Source organism: Corvus hawaiiensis, chromosome 10, assembly GCF_020740725.1.
Source record: "Corvus hawaiiensis isolate bCorHaw1 chromosome 10, bCorHaw1.pri.cur, whole genome shotgun sequence".
Lineage (NCBI taxonomy): Eukaryota > Metazoa > Chordata > Aves > Passeriformes > Corvidae > Corvus > Corvus hawaiiensis.
This window is the reverse complement of record NC_063222.1, coordinates 1,942,975-1,966,076: the sequence shown is the minus strand read 5'-3', so window position 1 is coordinate 1,966,076 and position 23,102 is coordinate 1,942,975. Positions and strand designations below refer to the sequence as shown.

Genomic DNA, 23,102 nt, shown 5'->3' with positions numbered 1-23,102 from the left:
CCTGTGGGCACTTGAGGGCCCTCTGGAGCAGAGTGGGTGGAAGATTCTTGTCTAAGTAGGACACAGGAATGAGGAGGGGAACAATGATGGTGTCACGTCCTTGCTGGAGGAGCATGGGACATGGATTGTCCAAAGGGACACTGTAAAGTCCTTGGGGAGGGCAAGCCCTGCTCAGCAACATCCAAACCACCCACATGCTATCCACCACATTCCCATCCTGAATCCAAATCCAACTCTGTCCCACTTCCTGGGAAGAAAATGGATCCTATCCCATTGAAAACCAGTACATCAGCCAGTTCTTCACCCAGCACACCCTGTCCCTGCTCATCTCACATCTGGACACCTGCTCCAGAAGGATTCTGTGAGGGATAGGATCAAAACTCCTCCTAAAATCCTGAAATACAACCTGCAATGCCTTCCCATCACCCATGAGACAGGTGACCTTATGGCAGCAGGATAATCAATCAGGTAGACCAGAATTTCCCTCTGTTATCTCACGCTGCCTACGGCTGACACTGGCATTGTCCTTCCATCACTTCCCAGTAGTGCCAAGTATGACCTTCTCCACCATTTTTCCTGTAATCAAGATTAGATTAAGAGGGGTGGAGTTTCCTGGAAAGTCCAAGCCCTTGCTGTCAAGTCGCATACAGCTGGAGAGCATTGAGCCAGCATGGACCTCCTTGGGCTTTCAGGAGCTTGGGTAGATGATTTAGAGGGTTCCTGCTGGGACATACTGGGATGAATCCCATCCAATGCCACAGCCTCATGGATATTGTTCTGGTCCAGGCTGGGCCCAGAACAATATCCAGCAATCCCAAATGGAAGATCACTGTCCCTCACACCACTCTGCCTCCCCCATTGGACACCCTTCAGCACCCAGAGAAGCTGGTGGTACTTGGCAGAGCCAGGGTCTGTGGGACAAGGACACTGGCAACAGCTAAAAGCAGAGAGGATGCCCAGAGAGCCCAACTCCCACAGGATTCTGCCATCCTGAGTGGGTCAGCCTGTCCTGAGAGGATGCTTGCCATGGCTTTGGGCATCGCGGCCCTGCTGGCCCTGGTGGGCTGCACAGCCATGGAGGGCTGAGCTGAGTGTCAGCCACCCACGGAAAGCTGGGAGAAAGACGGCGGACAGGACGTGGGATCCCAGCGACCTCCCGCCCCCAGTGCAAACGTGGTGGCCACACCTGTCCTTCCAGTGGCCCCGCAACAACTGGTCTTCCAGTTGCTTCAGTGCCTGGAGGGACCCCTCAATCCCAACAAGGCGCCAAACCCCAGCGTCCTGCCATGGACCTGTCCGGGGGTCGCCACCGAGGGTCCATCCATAAGCAGCTGCTCCAGGAGGTCAAAGAGGAGGCAGTGAGGAGAGCCCAGCAAGGCAGGGAGGGGAGGAGATGAGGGGCTGGGAAGGGAAAGGGAGGACCACGCACTTGGTCTCAGAGGACCAGGCGCTGCAGTCTCGGCACTGCTGGCTCTCAGGGTGCCCTGGATGGGCAAGGTGGTGCCAGATGCCATCCCACCACGTGCCCCGGCTGTCCTCTTGTCCCCACAGCCATGACCTTGGGACAGATGGCTCTGCACATCCTTGCCCTCCTCTTCTGCCAACACAGTTCAGGGAAAATACTTCCACTACTCCACTTCAGTAAGGGTCCCAGGTGGCTCCATGCTGCTCAGGGTGCTGGAGGTGGTGGCAGAGGAGAACCCTGAAACCTTTAGGTGAGAGCCAGAGGGGCTGTGGTAGTGGGGTTGGGCATCCCACCACCCAGCCCGGAGCCCACTCCCTCTTCCTGGCAACTTCCGGACATCCTGGGGCCCCATGGTGGTCTCCATCCACGAGCTGGCTTCCAGCATGGATGACAGGACATACTGGCAGTGCCACAGTGCTGGGGACACCCTCAATGAAGATGGGTGGCCCAGGGTGGGGGAGCACCTGCAAACCACCAGCTGGGGAGTGCATCCAGGCCATCTTCAGCTCCTACTGATGCCACTGAAAGACACTGGGAGCCGCCATGGAGCAAGGAAGTATCATTCCAGCATGTCCCTGGGTATCTCTGTGTGGCCCTGGGAATGGCAGACAGTGCCACAAAGTAGGAGGTCCCTTGTATCCCCAGATTCCAGGGCAGGAAAAACAAGGAGGTATTGTTCCTACAGTCCCACCCTGGCATAACTGGAGGGGAACCCAGTACAAGACACCAAGAGGCCCTAGGACACAGGTGGCAGGGATCCAGCAGATGGCCCTGCACCAGATTGGCTTGTGGCGCCAGGGTGGAGGATTTGGGTTATAAACCTCAGGGATCAAGGGGACCCCCAGGATCCAGGGGATGGGGTGGGCAGCACAGAGCAGAGCCGATCGAAACGGCGATGGGGAAGGGATCAGTGCCATCTGCAGGGCAGAAGGACACTGGATGCGGGAGTGACCGCAGAGCCACCGTTTGATGGAAATGGATTGTTAGGGGTGTCAGGGGCTGCCATCGTACCAGGGACTCACCACACTGGGGCCCTTGCTAACAGGCAGGCTGGGTGTGGACAGAGAGCAAGTCAGTTCCCTGGGACACACGGGACCTCTCGATCCACTCGCAACTTTAGGCCTAAGGAGGGAAACTGTCAAGAAGTTCTTTGATTATTCAGGGACCAAGTGGGATAGAGGAGCAGGTGCATTTTATTCAACCACTATTGGTAAATGTGGGGGATAGGTTTGAAAGGCATGAATTTCTGTTTGTTCCTGATTGTGATTGTAATTTACTGGGAAGGGATTTGATGGCTAAACTGGGAATGTAAATTAATATTGTGAAAGGTGATAAGGAAGCTACTACTGCTGTAACTGTCTGTCAAATGCCGGAGAAGGCCTATGCTGAAATAAACCCAGAAGTGTGGGTAGTTCCAGGGAAATGTGGAAAATTAGATATGGAACCTCTCCAAATCACTTTGAAGCCACCAGGACAAGTGTTGTTTAAAAAGCAATACCCTCTTTCAGGAGGGAAGGAAGGGGTTACAGCCTGTTACTGAGTCCCTGTTAAAGGCAGGTCTTTTGGAGCCACGGATGTCTCCCTATAACACTGCTATCCTGCCAGGTGAGAACCTGGCAGAATTTTAAAGTGTTAAAAAGCAGATGAACTGAGGCTCCTGCCCTAGTCCTTCCAGACAGGGAAGAAGTACTTGCATTTTATGTAGATGTTGAACAGGACCACGCCAGAGGAGTTCTAGTGCAAGAACACCACGGGGCAGTACTTGAAGGCCGATGGCCCATTCTTCTGAAATGTTAGACCCCTCGGCGAGGGGTGGTCCCATTGTTTGCAAAATTGTGCAGCCACGGCTTTCATGGTAACTGAGGGCGGCAGGAGGCTCTCTAACCCTTAAGCTTCACATCAAGTTGAGGCTTTGTTGACCAAAAGAGCCTCTCATGGAACAGGAGGATTTAGAATTAAGTAGGGGGGAAGGGTTTAACCCCACTTCCTGTTTAACTGGTCCCGAGGGAGGAGACCTGAAGGAAACTCATGACTGGATTCAGGTAATAGATCTCCAGATGCCGAGGTGATATTCAATTATCCCCCTTGGAATTAATGTTTGGGATTTTTCTTTTTCTGGAGCAGTAAATCAGGATATTGATGGAGGTCTCTGGTTCTGTTCCCAACAGGGCAGCCATTTGGCACAGCCCATGAACACGGTGTCGGAGTCCATAGAGGTGTAGGACGGATCCTTGTTGTCCGCTTCTTTCCCTCTCCCACTCCCCACTGCCACCAGCTCCCCCTGGGCAATGAGGGGGCTCCCGGCTGAGCGAGGGCAGCGCGAACGTGCAGCAGCTCAAGGATCCGCTCCCTGCACATTTCCCGGGACAGGGCTGCCCTGGGCCTTGGCATGGACAGACGGTCCCCCTTCTCTGCTGGGCGTGACCCTCCTGCCCCAGCCTCGCTCAGTTCGATTCATGTGCCTCCCGTGAGGGGCACCCTTCACACAGATCCTGCTTCTGATTCCTTGGATCCACAGCACTGTTTTTCCTGGATTTTAGCCACGGCTTCCCCTGTGTAAAGGATAGGCATACATAGGAGGAGTGTGTTGGGCTCCCCTCCACCACTGTTAGTGGTTTCAGGCCCCCAAGAGCTCTTGTGTCTCCCTTTTTCCCAACAACATCCCTCTGTCCCCTCCTTCCCGACGCTTCCCCTCAGCAGCACCGAGCCTTTTCCCGCCCTTTTCCCCTCAGCGCTGGCCCCGCCCCCGCTCTGACCACGCCCCCTCGGCACCTCTCAGGCACTGGCCACGCCCCCTCCCCGCCCTCCCCTCCCCTCCCTAATTAGTGACCTTAGTTCGTCCCTCGTTAATACGTCACTAATTAGGCCCCTGGCGGCCAAGAGCAGGGGTTTGGTGGAGCTCTGTGGGACACCCTGGCTGCGTGGGGCAGGCCAGAGGCGCCCGGTGTTGTCCCTCCACTCAGGGCAGGGATCCGGGGCACCGCGGCCACGCGGGGAAGATGCTCCGTTCCCAGCCCACACCTCCACGAAAGGGAGAGGAGGAAAGCAGGGTGCCAGAGACACAGAACCCCTCAAGACTTCCCCAGCTGGGTCTTCTCCGCCCCGCCCCGCCCCTTCCAGCTCTATGCCGTGTTTACAGGAGCTCAGAAAGAGGAAAAAAAAGAGAAACGAGCTCCACAGTGAATTCCTGAAAGAAAAATCCATCAATGGCCAGGAGGCTCCTGTGGCTCCTTCCTGAAAATCAGGGCTGTGGGGAACAGGGTGCAAGGTGTCCCAGGACACAGGTCTGGACACTGATCCCTCCTGGATCTCCTTGGCACCCCTGTCCCAGGAAAGGATGGTCCTGAATATCCTCCTGGAGCTGTCCCAGAAAGGTCCCTGCTCCCTGGTGCGGGATGGGAGGGGTAGAGGTGGTCCTCTCACACTCATCCCACTCATTCCCCCCTGCGCTGGCTTTGCCTCTGGGGTGTTGATTCCCCTTTTTAGGGTGTCCAGCCCTGTTCCCATAGGGAACCTTGGCAGCACCCATGGGCATAACCAACCTTTGTGGGAGGCTGGGAGCACTGGTGAGGGAGGGGGCTGTTCCTGGTGACCTGGAACTTGGCTCCTGCTGTGAGCCAGGGGCTTTCTGCCTGCTGGGCTGGGGGAACACCCTCTCTGAGCTCTGTGACAGCCCCAGCCCCACAGCCACTCCTTGCCACAGCTCCTCCCAGACAGCATCCGCTACGGACATGTCCCCCACTACCGTCCCTTGGCCAGGGGCCTTGTGGCTCATGCCAGACCCTTCTTCCTCCCCAGGGAGCCTCCTCCCAGGTAAGGGGGGAGGCCCCCACAGCCCAGGACTCTCCAGCTCAGCCCCCCTGGAGCCAGGCCGCCGCCTGAGTCCCACATGCTCTGAGCCAAGTGGGGACTGGCGGCCGTCTTGGCCACAGTGACCACAGATAAATCGAGTTTCCAACCTCTGACAAGAGGAAAAGGGCCAGCAAAACCTCAGCTCGGGGCATGAGGAGAGCAGACTTCAGACTGCTCACGGAACTGGTAAGCAGGGTCTCCAGGGACAATGTTTTTGCAGGTGCTGGGGTCCATCAGTGCTGGTCAATTTTGAAACATCACCTCCTAAGGGCGCAGGACCAGGCGATTCCCAAATGTCGGAAGCCAAGCAGACGAGGCAGAAGGCATCTTCTCTGGGAAAGAGGATGGAAAAGAAAGCTGTGTGCCCAGTGGAAGGAAGGTCAGCAGAAGAATACAGATGTCAGGAAAATTAATCCACAAACACCACAGGTTTATGTCCAAACAAGAGACAGAGCAGTCCTGTTATTTTATTTGAATAAAGGGAGAAGTCATGGGCATTTCCCATGGGATCTCTCAAATTGTTAGAGGACGCAGCTTCCTTTTTCTCCTAATTTCCCAGCTGCATTTCCCTCTCTCCTTCCCCACTGGCTGAGGTACTTGAGAGGTACAGACTTCCCGAATGGCTTAATACAAACCCCCTTTCTAATGTGTACCCCCCACCCTCATTCTTTTCCTTGTGTCTCTGTTCTTTTTCTCTAAATCCAGGGATTAGCAGAGTCTTGAGTGAGTAACAGTCTGTGTCAATTAGTGGAATTCCTATGGAATTTGTGGTTCCTTGCTTTGCTTCTTTCACCTATCAGTATCTGGCTTTATCTACCATCAGGCCCACAGATAGTTTGTAAAGACACCTCCTTCTCATTCCTTCCACAGAGATGTCTCTTGCCACTGTAGGGAGAACTTTGGTGCAGTGAAAGCTCAGCTGGAGAGGAAGAAATGTGGGGCACAATAAAAAGAGTGTTTTTAAATATATTAGTGGAAAAAAACATTGTAGAAATAACATTGTCCCCTTTCAGGATGTGGATGGTCACCTCACAAACAGGGACAGGGACACAGCCCAGGTGTTTAATGCATTCTTTGCCTCTGTCTTCAACACTCCTCCCTCCCTTCCCAGTGGAAAACATGCACTGTACCAAGGGACACTGCAAAGTCCTTGAAGAGGGCAAGCCCTGCTCAGCAGAAACCAAACCACCCCTGTTTGATCCACAGCATTCCCATCGTGAATCTGAACCCAGCGTGTGCCAGCAATTGGGAAAAAAGGAACCCTGTGCCCGTCAAAACCAGAGCAGTGGGAGGACCATGAGCACTCCTTGGGAAATCCTGACTTATTTAGAAAAGAGGCAACGCAGAAGTCGGTGAGTTGTTACAGAAAACTCTTCCTGCCCTCGACAGCCAGTTCAGGAGAGCTCCCCAGAGACACAGGAACTTCAACTCCCTTTGTCTCTGGAAGATCTTCTCAGGAACAAAGTAGTGGGTGTTTCCAGTTGGTACCGCTGCAGTGTCCTGGGAGCCATGGGCTTGACACTGGTGGCAGCAGCACTCTTCCTGATGTGCCACTTGCTGCAGGGAATGATTCCCTGCAGCAGGCTGAGCTCCTGGTCTTACTGCCAGGCTTTTTCTGGCCATGTGCATCTTCAGAGATGAGCTGGTTCTGCTGATCCCTGAGGTGGGCACAGGGCTGTGACGGCACAAAGGGGCTGAGCGCTGGCGAGAGGCAGGGCTGGGATGTCACACGGCTGTCCTAGCCCACAGCACTGTGACATCACCACGCAGTCGCTATGTAACACAGGCCAGCACCTGCAGCTGCCAGTGCAGTCGCGATGGGACGTGCCGGAGCCATGTGTGACGGTGCCATCCTGGTGATTGTGCTTGTCCTGCTGCTGGCCACTGTGGCTGTCTGGTGGGCCGTTGGCCACTGGCAACCACGGAGGCGGCAGGCACGGACATTGAAGAGGCGCAAGCGCCCCGGGGTGCAGCCCAGAGGCTCACGGAGGAAGCGAGGAGCCCCTGTGGCTCCCAGGTCCTCCAGGCCTCGGGCGACCCCTCGCAAGCGGCCACGTGCTCCCGCGAGCCCCCTGCACAGCCCCTGCAGCTGCGGCCCCTGCATGGCAGTGGCCCAGGAGCTGCAGGAACTGATGCTGCTGCTCTGGGCTCGCAATGGGACATGGGTGCCGCTCTACTCTGGGATGTGGCAGGCGTTGTGGAAAGAACTGGAGGAGCTGCTGAAGCGAGGCCACCTGCCCTGCTGTGGCTCGTCCAGCTCCTCCAGGAGCCTCCATCCCTTCAAGAGGCTGCTCCCAGCAAGATTCTCCGTCCCTGGGAGAGCCTCAACCCTTGCGAGGATGGCACACCACGAGGGACCCGCCATCCAGGCAAGAAGCTCAGGCTGTCAGAGATCCTCCATCCTGCCACGAGCCTCGGCTATCTCTGACAGCCTCTATCCCCCGCAGACGCTCAGTGAGACCTGTCAGCCTGCAGAAGGTGCAGAGCCTGTGGACAGGTCTCCCAGCTCCCTTGGACTCACGGACTTCAACAATACGGGCGCAACCCTGACAACTGATGTGGCCAGGGAAAGCCCAGAAGTCCAAGTGGGAGCCCAGCCCGATCCAGGGGAGCCTTCTCAGGAGCAGGTGGCGGAGCAGCAAGTGAGCTGGAGCCAGCAGTTGCCAGCCCACAGCTCCCAGGACGCTGTGCCGGCTGTGCCAGCTGGCAACAGCTCGTGCCTGGTGGCGGAGACGACCCTCAAGAGACCCAGGAGGCTCGTCCATCTCCAGGAAGCTGCTCCGAGATGGCCACCGACTACCAGGAAGGCCTTTCTGGTAGCAGGTGAGATCTTCTGAGGAGCTGTCTGAGGCTCCCTCGGGGCTCTTGAGGGGCATCCCCAGGCCAGGCCAGGGCCCTTGAGAGCAGCAGAGTCTCTGGCTGTTTCCAGTGCTTCTGAGGCCACGGCTTCAAAAAACCCCTCCCTGGTTTGCAGCTGCTCCTGACACCCCCCTGTGCGAGTCCTCGGGCTGTAGCCCCGGCAGTCCTCAACAGCAGAGTCCAGCCCACGACGCCGGGGACAGCGACGGTGCCGCCCTGCCCCGCTGCCCTCCGGCTCCTGCAGCCGCCTCTGCGCGCTCCCCTGCCCCAGCTCTGCCGCTCGCCAGCCCGACGGCTGCAAGGCGGTGGCCGCTGCCCGGCGCGCAGCAGGAAGCAGGTCAGAGCAACGTGGCCCGCGGTGGCTCGGCCCGCTTCACTCGCGGGCACTTGGCCGGGGGGGCCCTGGGAGCAAGGCTGATGGCTCGGTCTCGGTCGCAGGGCAAAAGAAGAAGCTGCAGGAGCTGTACCAGCTGGGCCCGCAGCTGGGCAGCGGTGGCTTCGGCACCGTTTTCTCGGGCATCCGCCTCTCGGACGGGAGCCCGGTAAGTGGCCGGGACGGCGGGGCGCGGGAGGAGGGCCAGGGGCGGGGCGGGGCAGGGCTTGAGCTCAGCCCCGTCTCTCGTGGGCTTGCAGGTGGCCATCAAACGCGTGGCCCGGGAGAGCGTCCTGCAGTGGTACGAGCTGGTGAGTGAGCGGGGCCACCGCGACAGAGCGGGGCGCGGCGGGCAGGGATAAGGCCGGGCCCCGAGGGCGGGAGGCGGCGCAGGGCGGGGGGAGCGGGCGTGGGCTCAGCGTGCGAGCCGGAGCATGGCGGGCCCGGGGATGCCGAACACCGGTGGTGGGGCCGGGCAGGGGGGCACCCCCCGAGCATCCCCTGGGCGGGAGGAAGCCCAAGCACCAGGGAGGCTGCCCAAGGGGGCACTGGGGCATCCCAGGCACGGGGCAGCGGAGCCACGGGGCAGCATCAGGCCTGCTGGAGGCACTGTCTCCTCCTCACAGCCCGACGGCACCCGTGTTCCCATGGAGATCGTGCTCATGGAGAAGGTGGGCTCTGGCTGCCACAACATCATCCAGCTCCTCGACTGGTTTGAGCTGCCTGACAGCTTCCTGCTGGTGATGGAGCATCCGGAGCCATCGCAGGATCTCCTGGCCTTCCTGCTGGAGCAGGGGTTCCTGTGCGAGGAGATGGCGCGCTGGCTTTTCTGCCAGGTGCTGGAGGCCGTGCGGCACTGCACCGCCTGTGGCGTCCTGCACCGTGACATCAAGCCAGAGAATCTCCTCGTGGACCCGGAGAGCGGCGGCCTGAAGCTCATCGACTTCGGTTGTGGCACCTTCCTCCAGGAGCAGGCCTTCACGCGATTTGCCGGTGAGCCCACAGGCCGGGCCCTGCTCCCAGTGCCAGGCACTGCATGGCCCCATTCCCTCCTGGGCTGTGGGGTGCGGCATTCAGCCGGCTGCCGGCTGCCCTTTGGCACGGGGCAGATGCTGTGCCCCAGGAGCTGGCTGCCAGCCCTGCCCACAGAGCCAGGCCCCGGCCGCTCGGCTTGGCAGGCCCGCAAGGGCTTGGGCTGCTCTGCTGGCCTTGTTTGCCTTGCAGAATGGTTTCCTGGCTTTGGCCAATTGGCTGGGGGACGCCCGGTGGCCTCGGGGGGAAGTTGTGGCCACCGGTGCAGCCCCTGCTTCTGGAAGCCAGCAGCCTGCACCTGGACAGCGCTGCCTGTGTCCCCTAGGAACACACATGTACAGCCCACCCGAGTGGATCTGCCTTGGCTGCTACCACGGCCATTCGGCAACCATCTGGTCCCTGGGCGTGCTGCTGTACGTCATGGTCTGCGGGAACATGCCCTTCCAGGAGGACCGTGACATCGTGTCGGGGCAGCTCTTCTTCTGGCAGCAGGTCTCTCCAGGTTGGTGTCCGGCCTCAAGAAGGCAGGCTTTGGCAGATGGCACCGCGCAGCCCAGCGTGGCTCTCACGCAGCTGCATGGGAGGCCCATCTGCCCTCAAGGGCTGGCCGCAGGAGGCAGCCCGTGACAACAGGGTCGGTGTGGCCCGCTTGGCTGAAGGAGGTGGTGCGTGTCCTGCCGTGCCGCTGTCCCGCAAAGGGCAGAGTCAACCGGGAGGCCGGCACAGCTCTGAGCACACGCAGCACGGCCCGGGCCTTGTGGGCACCGGGAGCAGCTGGGCAGGAGCCTTCTGCAAGTGACCGGCGCTTTCTGGCTTCTCTCCCCAGAGTGCCAACATCTGATCCGCTGGTGTTTGTCCAAGCACCCCGCGGACAGGCCAGCGCTGGAGGAGATCTTGCGCCACCCTTGGGTGCGGGGCAGGCGTCTTTGATGCCTTGCTGGAGCCTCTGCAGCACCCGGTTACCGAGTCCCACGCAGGACTGAGGGCTCGAGAAATAAAACATGCCGCGGTGTCAAGTCTGGTCCTGTTTAGCAACTTCAGCTAAAGAACCCTCTTGGGAAAAGGGGTAATCAGAGTGTTCCCTTCAGCCTTTGTCAAGCTTTTGATGCCTTTCCTCAAGGCATCATGGCAGTTTTGTGTCTTCAAGCACAGGCTGTAGTACAGGCCGGAGGGGCTGTAACCAGCCAAGAAATGCAACAGTGAAACAACAGCTGCCCTTTCAAACTGACGCGGCCACTTGGGTTCACCAGAAGTGATACGTGGGCTCATGTGTGCATTCCAAGGGCCAGCGGGTGGCAGGGACAGAGATGCTGCTCAGGTTCCAAAGCTGTGACAAAAAGCAGAAGCACCAAAATGTCATTTCAGGTCAAGCCCTAATGAACTCTTGCTCTTTCTTCCCCTCACACTGGCAGCAGGCAAATGCAGCCCGGTCTGCCTGGATTCAGGGGACAGCAGTGTCTACAGGAGCTGTGCAGGGATGCGCAGATGCCAAAAGAGACTCTGGGACAGATGGACACCTCCAGCAGGCTCAGCCTCCCACGCTGGGGCAGGGAAAGAGCGTGAGGGGACCCCCGCTGCAGAGGAAGGAGCGGCAGAGAAAGTGATCCCTAGGGACTCCAAGGGAACCCCCCTGGTGTTACCAGCCTCTAACCCCGTCTCACATTCGGGAGTTGTGTTATGTAACGGAGTGATTCTTGGTAACTTTGTTGCACCGTGTAGCCCAGAGCTTTAGAACACTGGGGGGAAGGAGTGGTATTTCTCCCCAGCTCCCTTCTGGAGACTTTGCTATGCCAACAAAGAATCACTGAATGCTCATAGCACCTCCTGGCCAGCAAGGGAGGGAGACAAGGAAAAACAACCTCAAGTGGCCACAGACCTCCTCCTGCTTCTGCTGCATTTCACATTTTTCAGCCCCAGAAGGGCATCCATCTCTATTACCCTTTCTATTTGCTTCTACCCTTCCAGGAGATTTTTCTTTATAGCAGATGCTTTTCATGTTTAGAAACCACAGCATCCTCTGGGGGACAGGGAAACACTCCCACGTACAGATGAGGGAATAGGCCCCTGAGAGGAGGCAGCTGCTTGAACAAGATCTAAAGCAGAAAGTGAATCCAGAGCATTTGTCTCTAGTTTTGTCTCTCTATTGAGCAGAACAGCACTAGATGATCTTCACTCATGTACAGTCATTTCTTACAACCTTATTGGCTCTAGCAGCCTCATAAAAGGAGTTCATCTGCAACCTGTGTCCTGCTGCCCTTGCTACAGGGACAAGGTGTCTGTGGCTTCAAAGCTCTGATCAGCCTAGGCTCTTCTTTCCTTTCTATGCATTGTGCTGGGCTTCCTGCATGGTTTAAAGAAACCAGAGAGTTTGGGAAACTAGTTCTGGATGTACTGATACCAAACAGGTGCTGTGCTATAGTACGTGATAAATCAGTGTGTGTGGCATTGAGCAGAAGCCAGGCAGAATCAGGGAGAGCTGAAAAGCTTCTAATTACATCTGAACTGCCTGTTCCAGGGATTCTGTGATTCAATGGAAGCCTGGGAACCAGAGGAGAGGCCTGAAACTACAGAAACCAAATAATGAAACATCTCTTTTTCAGACAACTTGCAGGAGAAGGAAAGATGACGCAGGAGTTGGGATCCAGAGACTAAAGGGCACCTGCTCTGCCCCAGTGTTATCGTCACTGCAGCTTCAGGATGTCTGGGGGTCCTTTGAGGCAGGTGAGGCTTGGGGAAATGCACAGAGCTATACCATATAGCTATACCATAAAGCATTCATGCCAACAGCAGAGAAGGCAAAGAGACACAGGAGATGATGGGTTTTTCCTTGTAAGCCTGAGGAATTCACAGGAATCCCCATTTTCCCCAGCTTCCCTACAGTATCAGTGTTTAGACATCACCCTGCCATGGAGGATTGTAGGTACGAAAATGCTGTTAGCAAGGATTTTCTTGTTATTTTCTAAGTCGGTGAGAGATTTTTCTCTCTCACAGAAGCGGTAGCAGGGAATGTAAACAACCAAGCCACCTGCAACCTTGGAAAGTCTTGTTTATGGTATAGTAGAAAGATATTTTGACAATGGATGTTTTAGGATTTTAGCCAATCACCCCCAAGGGGTGGCTGGTCCTTTGTCCAATTAGACTATGAAGAAAAAAGTCTATAAAAGAGTTAGTAAAATAATTAAAGAAATCAATCTTGCTGCACAATTCCTGCCTGTTGGATCTTCTCCTCCTCCTCCTCCCTATGGCTGCGGGACACGGTGATATACCGTAGGAACCAGGCCTGTGGTAATAGAGGATCCTCAAAAATCTCCCTTTATAGTGAGCAGAGAAACTGGTATTTCTCTGTAAGTGGCCACGATCCCCCTTGGCAGTGCAGCTGTTACTGCAATTTTACTTTGGGGAAGTTAAACACCAGTCTCATCTCTAAAAGCATCCTCACCCACTTTACAAAGTGCCTCAGGAAGGGTAAAAAGAGGGCCTTTAACACAAGCACACACCTGTTGGGGTCCCTCCCCCGCCGTGTAGCCCTGGGAGAGGGGCCCTGAGGGCACAGACACGGGGTTTCCCTGCCCCTGCTCAGCCTCGTTCCCATTGGTTGGTTTGTGTTCCCTGCGCGGGCAGAAGGACCCTTGGTCCGGTGACTGGAACAGTTCCTCGGCAGAGCCCCGGCCATGCAGCTGGAGAAATAAACATCTCTCTGAAACATCTACCAAGAATCCGTCCATATATATAATTCCTTTCCACAGGACTCCTGGTTTGGTATATGCATGTTGCAGTATCCCCACTGCAACACACACCCTCCTCAGCTGTGCTGTTAAATGCCAGGTTGCAATCCAGAGACTTACCTTCTCCACTCGGAAAGGGAATTCTTTGGCTGATACTTCTATAGAGGGATCAATAAACTCACAAGTAAGGACTGTTTCTGTTATTGGCTCTGCGGTTGTGCTTTTCCCAGTGGTGGCTTCACACAGCACGTAATCCTGCGCCGCCTGCCTGCAAGAGACACTTGTCACCAGCGGGTGCTGGCATCCAGCAAATTGGCTCACCACCCACCACAGGCCCTATTCCTGCCACAGAGTTATGGTCACTGCCCCCTTTTCTTCCTGTGATGCAGCTTATTTATTCTGCACTCAATTGTCTCTAACACTGCACCCCAACAGCCACAAAAGGCATTTGTGAGACCTTCCCTCCCTTCTCACACAGCTTTTGTCTTACTCTGTGCATACCCCAGATAAACCACTTGGCACTTGTTTAATTCACTTTCTTCTTGGGCTCCTAGTCTAAGTGTAACTTATTTCTCTGTCTTTCCTTGCTGACTCAGCATGCAACACTGTTTGCCCAAAAGAGCAGTATTTCTTTCCACCCCTATTTTGGGATCAGCACTGGGTTTTGGTAGATGTGAAATCACGATAAAGCCTTAGCTGGCCTGATGGTGGCCAGCAAGGAAAACAACTGGTGCTGCCATGGAAACATGTGGCCTTAAACCAGTTTCTTGAAGGCCCCTGCTCATTCCCCTAGGCAAATGTCAAGGGACTGCGGAACAAGCCCAGGGGAGGGGATCTGATGGTTCCCCAGGCTCAGCCCTTGGTGGGGACCTCACCTGCGGAACACTGGAGAAGCCTTGCACCACCATGTGAGCTGACTCGTCTGGCTGCAGCTCCATTGACTGTGGCTGCAGCTGAAACAGGGGCTCTGGGAATCCTCTTCGTCCCTGGAGCTACTGACAGATGTGAGGCTCTGGCCCTCCTCCTCAGGTGGTCTGTAACATGCCATGGTCCAGTAGAGCCAATGGAAACGGTAGCCCCCATTTGTGAATTTGAACCGACAAAAGCAGAGAATGAGGCTAGAAGAGAAGACAAGATGGAAAACAGTATGGGAGTAGCGATATTTCCCTTGGTCATCAGATTGCTCCCAATGAACAATTTGAGGTGTTAATAGCTTGGAGACTGTCTTCATTTCCAGGTCTTAATATGGACCAGAAACAGTGTCTGATAAGCTGCCCTTCTGATGTCATCATTGCTAAGAGAAATATGTTTATAATGGCAATGTAGCATTTTCCAGGAGATGCTGACAGGACCTGGTGTTTTCCTCCAAAATGTTTGTTCTGTGGTGATTCATCCTGTTACTGTATTTTGTATTAATCTGTGCCCAAAACTATTACTCAATCTTTGAGATCCTGCACTTGGGGACCCTGTAGGGGGGGTACGACCTCCATCCTGAAGTCTGCAGCGACAAAACCCTCATTGATGAGGTGAAAGGTTTGTGTATTACAACGTAGCGCTGGGATCATGACAAATTCTATCAGTCTTGGACTTGGGTAGATATCCGCCCGCGTTCCAGTGCTCCGTAAAACCTGTCTCTGTTCCAGAAAGCAGGCAAGAAAGATTTGAAAAAAAACCAAACCAAACCACAACAGGGAAAGCTAAAAAAGCTTAAACAGCTCAATCCTGCTCAAGTTATTTCTTTAGGGACAACTACCACTCTCCAGCTGAAATTCTGGGCTTTTGGGGGAAAAAAAAAGAGGTTTCCACGCGTCGAGGGTAAGCTCTGGGTGAGCTTGTTGACCTAAAACTGTTCTCTGTGCCAGACGGAGCTGAGAATCTTCCCCTTTACATTTGGATGACAAGAAAGACCGAATGTGCTGGTGCATGTCGCTGAGAGGGAAAGTGCATAGCCCAGGCGTGTGTCGGCACAAGCAGTGGGCTGGAGCATTTCGCTGCCGTCACGGTGCTCTGTGCGAGAAGTAGACGACGCTTCGACTCCAGCAGAATGAAAGCGCGACATGGCTACTAAGGAGGCCAGACGAAGGCGCAGAGCACCGGGCTCGTGTCCGCAGCGTACAAACTGAGAAAGGAGCGTAGCTGGCACTCGTTCGGCGTGCCTGCCTAATTCACGTTAGCATTGAGAAGGAGGAAGTTCAACGACTGCTACTTACTTGTGCTACTACTTATTCCTCTTCCAACCATCCCTGAAAACACTGGCGCTTACCTTTCGGCTCTGAGATTCAGAAAACACAGCCAGCGGTCGGTGCCAAGGAGAGGGGAAGTAGAGAGTGCAGCGGGGTGTTTAGGTGGCTTTACGTGAGGCAAGGGGAAGGTGCAGCCCAGCATTGGCTTTTCCTTCTAGTTCTTTTCTTCAGGAGAGCAGCTAGCAACCGAGCTGCGAGAGCCAACAATAGGATGGCACGTCTGTCAGAGAAGCCACGGTCTACAGTGCTGTAGACTGCTGTGCACAGTTTTAATGCTGCTGTCACTACATGGTACTTTTGGAACGTCTTCTCCCCTGACTCTCCCATCTCTGTGAGCTCTAGCTGCTTGAACTTGGCCACACTGAAGGTGTGTGGATGTGATTGCGCTGCGAGTATCAAGTCTTCCAGAGACGAGGGATAGTCAACAAATGCTTTCTCACCTGGCCCATCTCTCAGTCTGAACTGTGGCTGCAAACGCTGCGCTGCAAGGGTGGACTTAGCCACTCTGAGAGAATGTGATGACGCTCTATAGATAGTTGCGAAGGAAAGTGCTGGTCACTGGAATGTTTCGCCGAGTTTACCGACTTTAGAGGGACTATGAAGGCCAACGCCTTGTTCTAGCACTTGTTCTCTGCGTGCAGCTGCTGGATGTTTGGAAGGGCTTTGGGATCCGCCAGAGGTGGAGGGTAGGATAGTACATAGAGCTTGAAGGAAAGTGCGTATCTCCAGGGCCTTTGATGCAGTTCAGTGGGTGTGAGTTACATTGAGCATGTTCATGATGGCACAGAAAAGGTTCTGAAAGAAAGAGGCCGTGCTGGAACTGCCTTGACTTTTGCCGCTTCGAAACTGCACAGCCAACAATGAAAAGATTCCTCTTGCTTCCCCGCGACGCGCAGGATCACATCCTTTTGTGTCTCCAAGAGGCAGGATGCACAGCGGAGCTCTTCCACCAACTGCTCGCACACGACTGCGGCCGCGCCAGCGAAGCGCTTGGCTTTTTCCCCGGCACTGTCAGCGCTCATCGAAACAACCACACGATGGCGCTGACGACTTGCAAAAGAAGGCCAAGCACCTGGCGCTGCTCGAAACCGCCCCAAGGGCAGAGGCAACTTGGAAAGGTCCTTGCACTCAAATCAACAGCACATCAGGACAAAAAGATTTCCCTCATCTTCCCCTTCCAAGAGCAGACTCTTCTTTACACCACACTCCAAGAGCCAGACAAACCTCTTTGGCCCAAACAAATCTTTTCCCTTTCGCAGATTCTGCCCACCAACTTGAAACCATCTGGCAAAAACAGAGCTCAAAACAGTGCCAGTTGAGGAAGCCCTTGCTGCCTGCAACTTCAACTGCACCCCTCAAACCAGCAGCACACATGCTGTTCTCAGCACTTTCCTTCTCAGCTCTAGGTACCATCCTATGCCTTCCCTCTCCCAGAGTCAGGATCCAAAGACAACGGCACCAGGGACTGCTCACACACTAAAGGCACCAGGACAAAAGGCTCACGAGCTTGGCCTTTGCATTCCCTCTGACAGCTCAACAGCTCTAAGCTAGAGAGAGCTCTGCCTCTTGGGAAAAGCCTTTAAAATCCCTAAGAGCACCTGATGTGCACATCCAAACCTGCTTTCCTTGCCAAAGAGAGCAACTACAAGCCCATCTTCAAAGAAACAGCATCCCTTCCTCCAAAATACAACACGTCCAGCGACTGATCCACCTCTAGTATTGAATATGTCCAACAATTGCCCCTACACGCCCAGGGGCCAGAAGAGAAATGTCTTGCTGGACTATTCCTCCCCATGGTACCTTAACATCTGCTCCAGCAACACTGGCACTATGTCCTTGCCTTCCCAAGGAAAGGCACTCCGAGTCTCTTGGCCTTGCCTTGCCTTCAGTACCTTGTCAAGTTCTTCTTAAGCTACCCTTGCTCTGCTTCCTTTGCCTACGTCTGCCTTGCCTCGCACTACCTACAACTTGCTGTCTTTGCTTTGCCCTGCTTACCACTCTTTACCTCGCCTTCCATGCAGGCAAGGCGCTGCAAAGCAAGTGCAGGCAATTGTGGGCAAGTCAAGGGAGAGGTAAGCAAGGCCAGAGCAGTGAGGGGAAAGCAAATGGAGTGGTAGGCAAGAGAAGGCCCAGAAGTTAGAGGCAAGGCTGGCCGTAGGAAGGAAAGTCCACTGATGGGTAGGCCAGGCAGAAACAAGAAGGACTCGGCAAGCCAAGGCCCTGGAGGAAAGCAGTAGGCAGGTCAAGGGCGGGGCATGGACGTGCAAAGGAATGCAAGGCTCCAGAGGGCTCCAGAGAGCTAGCAGGGCAAGGCAAGGAAACTGTTGTGTTGCCAAGGCAAGGCCAGGCAAGGCAGGTGAGAAGTACATTCAAGGACTGCTGGTACACAAAAGTGGCCAGGACCAAGTGCTCTGTGTGGCCTTGATCCCGCGTGGGTCATGTCTCCTCTGCACCTCAAAGACTTGAGCTACCTGCTTTCCTTTGTATGCAAAAGAACTCTCATTCTGGTCCCCGAGCTCAAGGGCAAAATGTGAATTGCCCTTCCAAGATTCAAGACATGCAAGGATTGCTCCCAGACAAAGGCTGCCCATAGAGATGAGTGTGGCAACATGCGTCCTCCCCTGGTCTTCCTCTCCTGTGATCCTGAAACACCGGAGATGCTTGAGAGCTTTGAGATTCCTAGGAGGAGCAGAAGGGGCAGGGCAAGGCCATGAAATGTCATTGAAAAGGGGTCTTGAATTCCAGGTGGGGGAGGGGTGAGCAAGGTCATGCAAGGCAAGGGAGGGCTTCAAGGGCAGGGCAGGGCAAGGCAAGTGGTGGCTTTGCGAGGCGAGGCGAGGCAGGGCAATGAGGGTCCTAGAAGGAAAAGGAAAGGTGAGGCCAGACCTAGACGACTGTGAAAGGAAGTCAGGTGGGGGATGGGTGAGCAAGCCAATGCAAGGCAGGGGAGAAAAGGCAGGTTGAGGGAAGGCTACAGAGGGGGCAGCAAGGAAACGCAAGGCATGGGGAAGCATGTGAGGAGTGGGTGCTGCCAGCCGGCCGGGATGGCAGGGGCGGGGCCACTGCAAGTAGCATGGTGGGGATGTGGAGGGGGGTGTTAGTGTGCGGGAGGTGTGTGTGTGTGTGTGTGCAGCGGAGTGCAGGGTAAGTGCAGGTGTGCGTGTGCGCATAGGGGGGTTTTGTGCCAGGTGCTGTGCCAGGGGGAGCCGTCCCACCTCCAAGAAGGTGTGGGAGTGAAAGGAGTAACATGGATGTGTCTTTACAAAGAGACCGTGTGAATCCGTCCTTAGACAAGGCTAGGAATTTACTGGTAGGGGAGTAACAGAAGAAAGTGTTAGTTCTAGAAACTGTTACTAATCGACAGAGACTGTTGCTCAGCCAAGGCCCTGTTAAATTCCTGAACCTAGAGCAAGGTAACAAAGACTTAATAGCATTAGGAATAGTTCCATTTTCTTCCTTTTCCATACCAAGAGGGGGGTGCATATTAGAGGGGGACATAGAGTAGGCAGTTCCGGAAGTCTGTAATTCCCGAGTACCTCAGAGGGTGCTGTTGCCAGGAACTTAGCATAAAAAGGGGGCTGCGTCCCACAATCAGTTGAGAGAATCCATGGCAAAAGCCCCATGGCCTCTCCCTGTAGTTGAAGAATGTTCCAGGACTCCTCTGTCTCCTTTTTGGTGGATGAAGAAACTCAGAAAGCAACACTTCTGCCAGAACTCTCCAAGATGCCCCCTTTGCTCCCAGTGACTCCATCACTGCCCAGGAAGCTGTCTTTTCTACCAGAGGAGTTCGAGATACAGTTAAAAGCCGTGTGGCAGAGAAAAAAGGCAAGAATTGGTTTACAAGGGATGGCAAACAAGAGTTTGGCCCTACCAATATTAAAAGAACTCCATGAAGAGAGTCCTTGCACTTCCTGAGGATTGGCAGAAGCCTTCCTCATGCTGTATGTTGCTGGGGGTCTTTTTAGACTGGCAAAACGAGCTGTTGAAGGTTGCTTGATCTGTGCTAAAGCAAACAGCCAAGTTACAAAGTAACTTGCCAGGGGAAGGAGGCCTTGGGCTGCATGTCCCTTCCAAAGATGCCAGGTGGATTTTCCTGAGATGCCCCAAGTGGGAAGGCTTCATATCTTCTGGTAATGCTATGTCAACTAGCAAGGTGGCCAGAAGCATTTCCAACTGCTTCAGCAACGACAGGATCAGTTATTAAGGCATCTTTGGAACAAATCATTCCAAGATACAGCATTGTAGAAGCAATAGACTCAGATAGGGGAACTCATTTTACAGGAAAGATCCTTCAAGGGGTTTTGGCTTCTTTAGGAATACAATGGAACCTCCATAGGCCCTGGCACCCCCAGAGCTCGGCTCGGGTAGAAAACAATGAATAGAGAAAGAAACACCTTTTGAAGCTGCTAATAGAAACCAAGACGCCATGGCTAGGGCTTTGGACATTGGCTTTGGCGAGAATGAGAGCCCGACCCAGAAGAGAGATTCCGTTATCCCCCTTTCAGTCGTTGTTATGAATTACCCTGATAATTCTCAACCTAGTGGGGGAGTAGAGGTAAGTGATGTATATTTAAAATCATCTGTGGCCAGGATACTGCTTCTTGTGAAACCCCTTCAACAGGAAGCTCAGCTGGCACAAGCCCCGCCTTTGGACTTTGCTGCTTGTAACATCCAACCAGGAGATTGAGTCCTAGTTAAGGGGTAGAAAGAAGTGCCAGTGGCGGTGAAATGGCGTGGCCCATTCCAAGTGTCACTGATGACAGAAACAGCCACCAAGACAGCTGAACACAAGTGGACCCATCACACTCGGTTCAAGGTCTCTGAAGCCTCAGAGATTTGCACATCTCAGCTGGAGGAGAAGGCCGGGAGGCCATGACTGACACTCTGCAGGAGTGGGCCAGAGCAGTAGCCAGTGCTTCGACATCCGTGGAAGCCCTGCATGCCTACCCACAGACTATCTGCTGAAATAGTCTGTATGGACATCCCTCCTCTAGAATCTCCACTCACTGGGGGGCTAATATGTTAAGTGGTTTCTGTGTCTTCAATTGCCACAGGTGGTGCAGAAGACAATGGGAAAATTAGACTAGCTAATTAGATCACATTATTAAAATATTTTCCTTACTAGTTCTACTTTTATATGGTCAGCTAAGTTTAGGCCAGGAGTGGGAGAATCAATTTGCAGCCTTAGGAGAAGAAGTAGCAAAAGTTTTGAACCTTAGCAATTGCTGGCTCTGTGGAGGGCCAGGAGGATCTGAAGAGTGGCCATGGTTGACTAGCCCAGCTGAACCTAAATGGTGGGTCAATGGGAGGGCCACAATGGGATGGGATTTGGGGCCAAAGAAGGAAGTCCATGGCCACTTCATTCTTCTCCAACAGGCACTTATTGCCTAAACAGGACAGGGTGTGTCTATGTAGGAAAAGGCATTTGTCAATTGACTTTCCCTCTGGGTTTAAACAATTGGGTTTGGACCCCCAACTGCCCTCCTTACAATTGTTCCAAATATCAAGACAAATGCAATCAAATAGCTGTTCAGCTCACTAATGGTAGCTGCGTAAGGTGTTCTTACGAAAAATATTTGGAAGCCTGTAAAGCAATGGGGAGGGACAAGGGATTTTTTTGACCACCCTATTTTTAAGCTGTCCCCACAAAAATTCCACAAGTATAACACACATTGTTTGTGATTATCAGTGGAAATGGCAACACCGGATTGGAACTCAAAGCCTTTTAGTGAGTTCTGCTCCAAATCCAACCAAGCAACTTGCAGATGTAAACGTAGATGGGAACCCTGTGTGGGAGCTTGGAAATGCAAATACTGTGACCCTTATGGTATAACAACTATTGTTGGAGGACTGTTAGGCCCAGGAATCCCTCTGTATTTTGACCCACCAATTGATGACCAAGGGCAGGAAGGCCTGTCTTGATTTGAAAGACAGGTGTCTATCAAGGAAGGCAGGATTCTCCCTTGAAATGGAAAAGAAAATGCAACCCCCTTCCCTCCAAGTTATTATAATTTTGAAATCAAGGGGCTTTTAGGCAAAGATATGGGAAATAGGAATAACAGTTCTTTACTATTATGTATCTATATGTGTATAACCAGTCAAACAAACAACAATAACTATGGCAGTAACAGCAAACAATCACAAACCCAGTCCCAGCCTTCTCGGCTGTCAGGCCCTTTCCCCTCGGGTGCAGTTCCGCTCGCAGCCGGTGAGCAGGGCAGGTGCGATGGTTCCCCCGCGGCCGCAGGGGGCGCTCCGGAGCGAGCCCGGGGAGCCCGCGGCACCGGTGGCCTGGGATCCTGGGAAGGGATGGAACAAAGGCTTCACAAACCGCTGGGCAGCCGATCCCGGTGTCCGGCTGGATCCTCGGGAACAGCAGGCTGGAATGGCAGTCTGGAATGGCAGGGACAAGCACAGATCCTGGGTGGCAGACGAGATGTATCGAACTCAGGAGCTGCAGTGGGAACCGCAGCAGGCAGGACGTGCAGGGCTACAGAGCAGCAAAAGTTCAAATGCAGTGGCAGGGGCAGAGAAAGGCAAGTTTGGGAATCCTGGGGTTTCTCCAGTAGAAAGAAGGCAGCTGAAAGCAGAAAGCCTGCAGTGCTGATGAGATGGCAGCAACCTCTCTCTCCATCTCAATGCTGAGCACCCACCTCCCGCACACCCAGTTGAAAGAGAGTAGCCTGTTGGACCACATCCTCACTGGCTAGGTCCTTTGTCCTCCCCAGATACCCAGCAATTTGTTGCCCCGGCAACATATATGGGGAAAATTCCTCAAGAGGGAAAACAGAAGGGGAACTCCCAAAACCCCAACAAAGGCCCCTTTGCTAACGGAACACGGGCTTTGAAAGAACATTATTGGATTTGTGGCCAACATGCTTAGCTCAGGTTACCTCCAAACTGGTCAGGGATATGGTATATGGGGTATATTAGACCGTTGTTCTTTTTGCTACCACAAGGTCAGGGAAATCGCTTAGGAATCAAAATCTGTGATGATTTAATTAGAGAAAAGCCCTGGCTGGAGGGAGCACCCAAAAACGGGGAAAAGATGAATGGCCACCAGAACGAGTTACACAACACAATGGACTAGCCACTTGGAAACCTAAGGAATTAATCTCAGATGCCTGGGAACCCATTTATCATTTGAATGAGATAATTAGGTTACAAGCTGTCTCGGAAATAATAACCAACCAGCCAGTCACAGCTCTTGACCTTCTGCTGACCAACCCACTTAAATGAGGAAAGCGGTATTTCAACATTGGATGGTATTAGATTATCTGTTAGCAGAAGAAGGAGGAGTTTGTGGGAAATTAAATGACTCGAGCTGCTGTTTGCAACCAGATGACAGCAGAAAAGTGGTCAAACAAATAACAAAGGAAATAAAGTCAGCTCATGGACCTGTCCAAGTGTTGAAAGGATGGTAATGGGACATGTTTTCATGGTTAACTGGCCAGCTATGGGCTAAATGAAGACCATTTCTCCTCTTATATGCTATAGCAACTCTAATCTTTTGACCATGTGTGACACCATGCTGGGTGCAGCTCTTTCAGCAG

General features: G+C 53.9%; 1 protein-coding gene across 1 annotated transcript; it reads left to right on the top strand.

The window, feature by feature from the left end:
- Positions 1–7,134: 7,134 nt before the first annotated feature.
- On the top strand, positions 7,135–10,568 carry LOC125330885 (serine/threonine-protein kinase pim-2-like). The gene is made up of 8 exons (XM_048314630.1): positions 7,135–7,482; positions 7,765–8,140; positions 8,292–8,513; positions 8,615–8,718; positions 8,810–8,860; positions 9,176–9,542; positions 9,907–10,083; positions 10,408–10,568. Exons 1-8 carry the CDS (start codon positions 7,135–7,137, stop codon positions 10,509–10,511), a joined length of 1,749 nt encoding a protein of 582 aa, XP_048170587.1. The 3' UTR covers positions 10,512–10,568.
- Positions 10,569–23,102: the final 12,534 nt, after the last annotated feature.

Excerpts from the sequence above, each read along its gene's own strand:
- LOC125330885 (XM_048314630.1), top strand. The coding sequence starts at position 7,135 with ATGGGACGTGCCGGAGCCATGTGTGACGGTGCCATCCTGGTGATTGTG. Across the intron at positions 7,483-7,764 it reads GGGCTCGCAATGGGACATGG|ACGCTCAGTGAGACCTGTCA; the intron begins GTGCCGCTCTAC and ends TATCCCCCGCAG. Across the intron at positions 8,514-8,614 it reads CGGCGCGCAGCAGGAAGCAG|GGCAAAAGAAGAAGCTGCAG; the intron begins GTCAGAGCAACG and ends TCTCGGTCGCAG.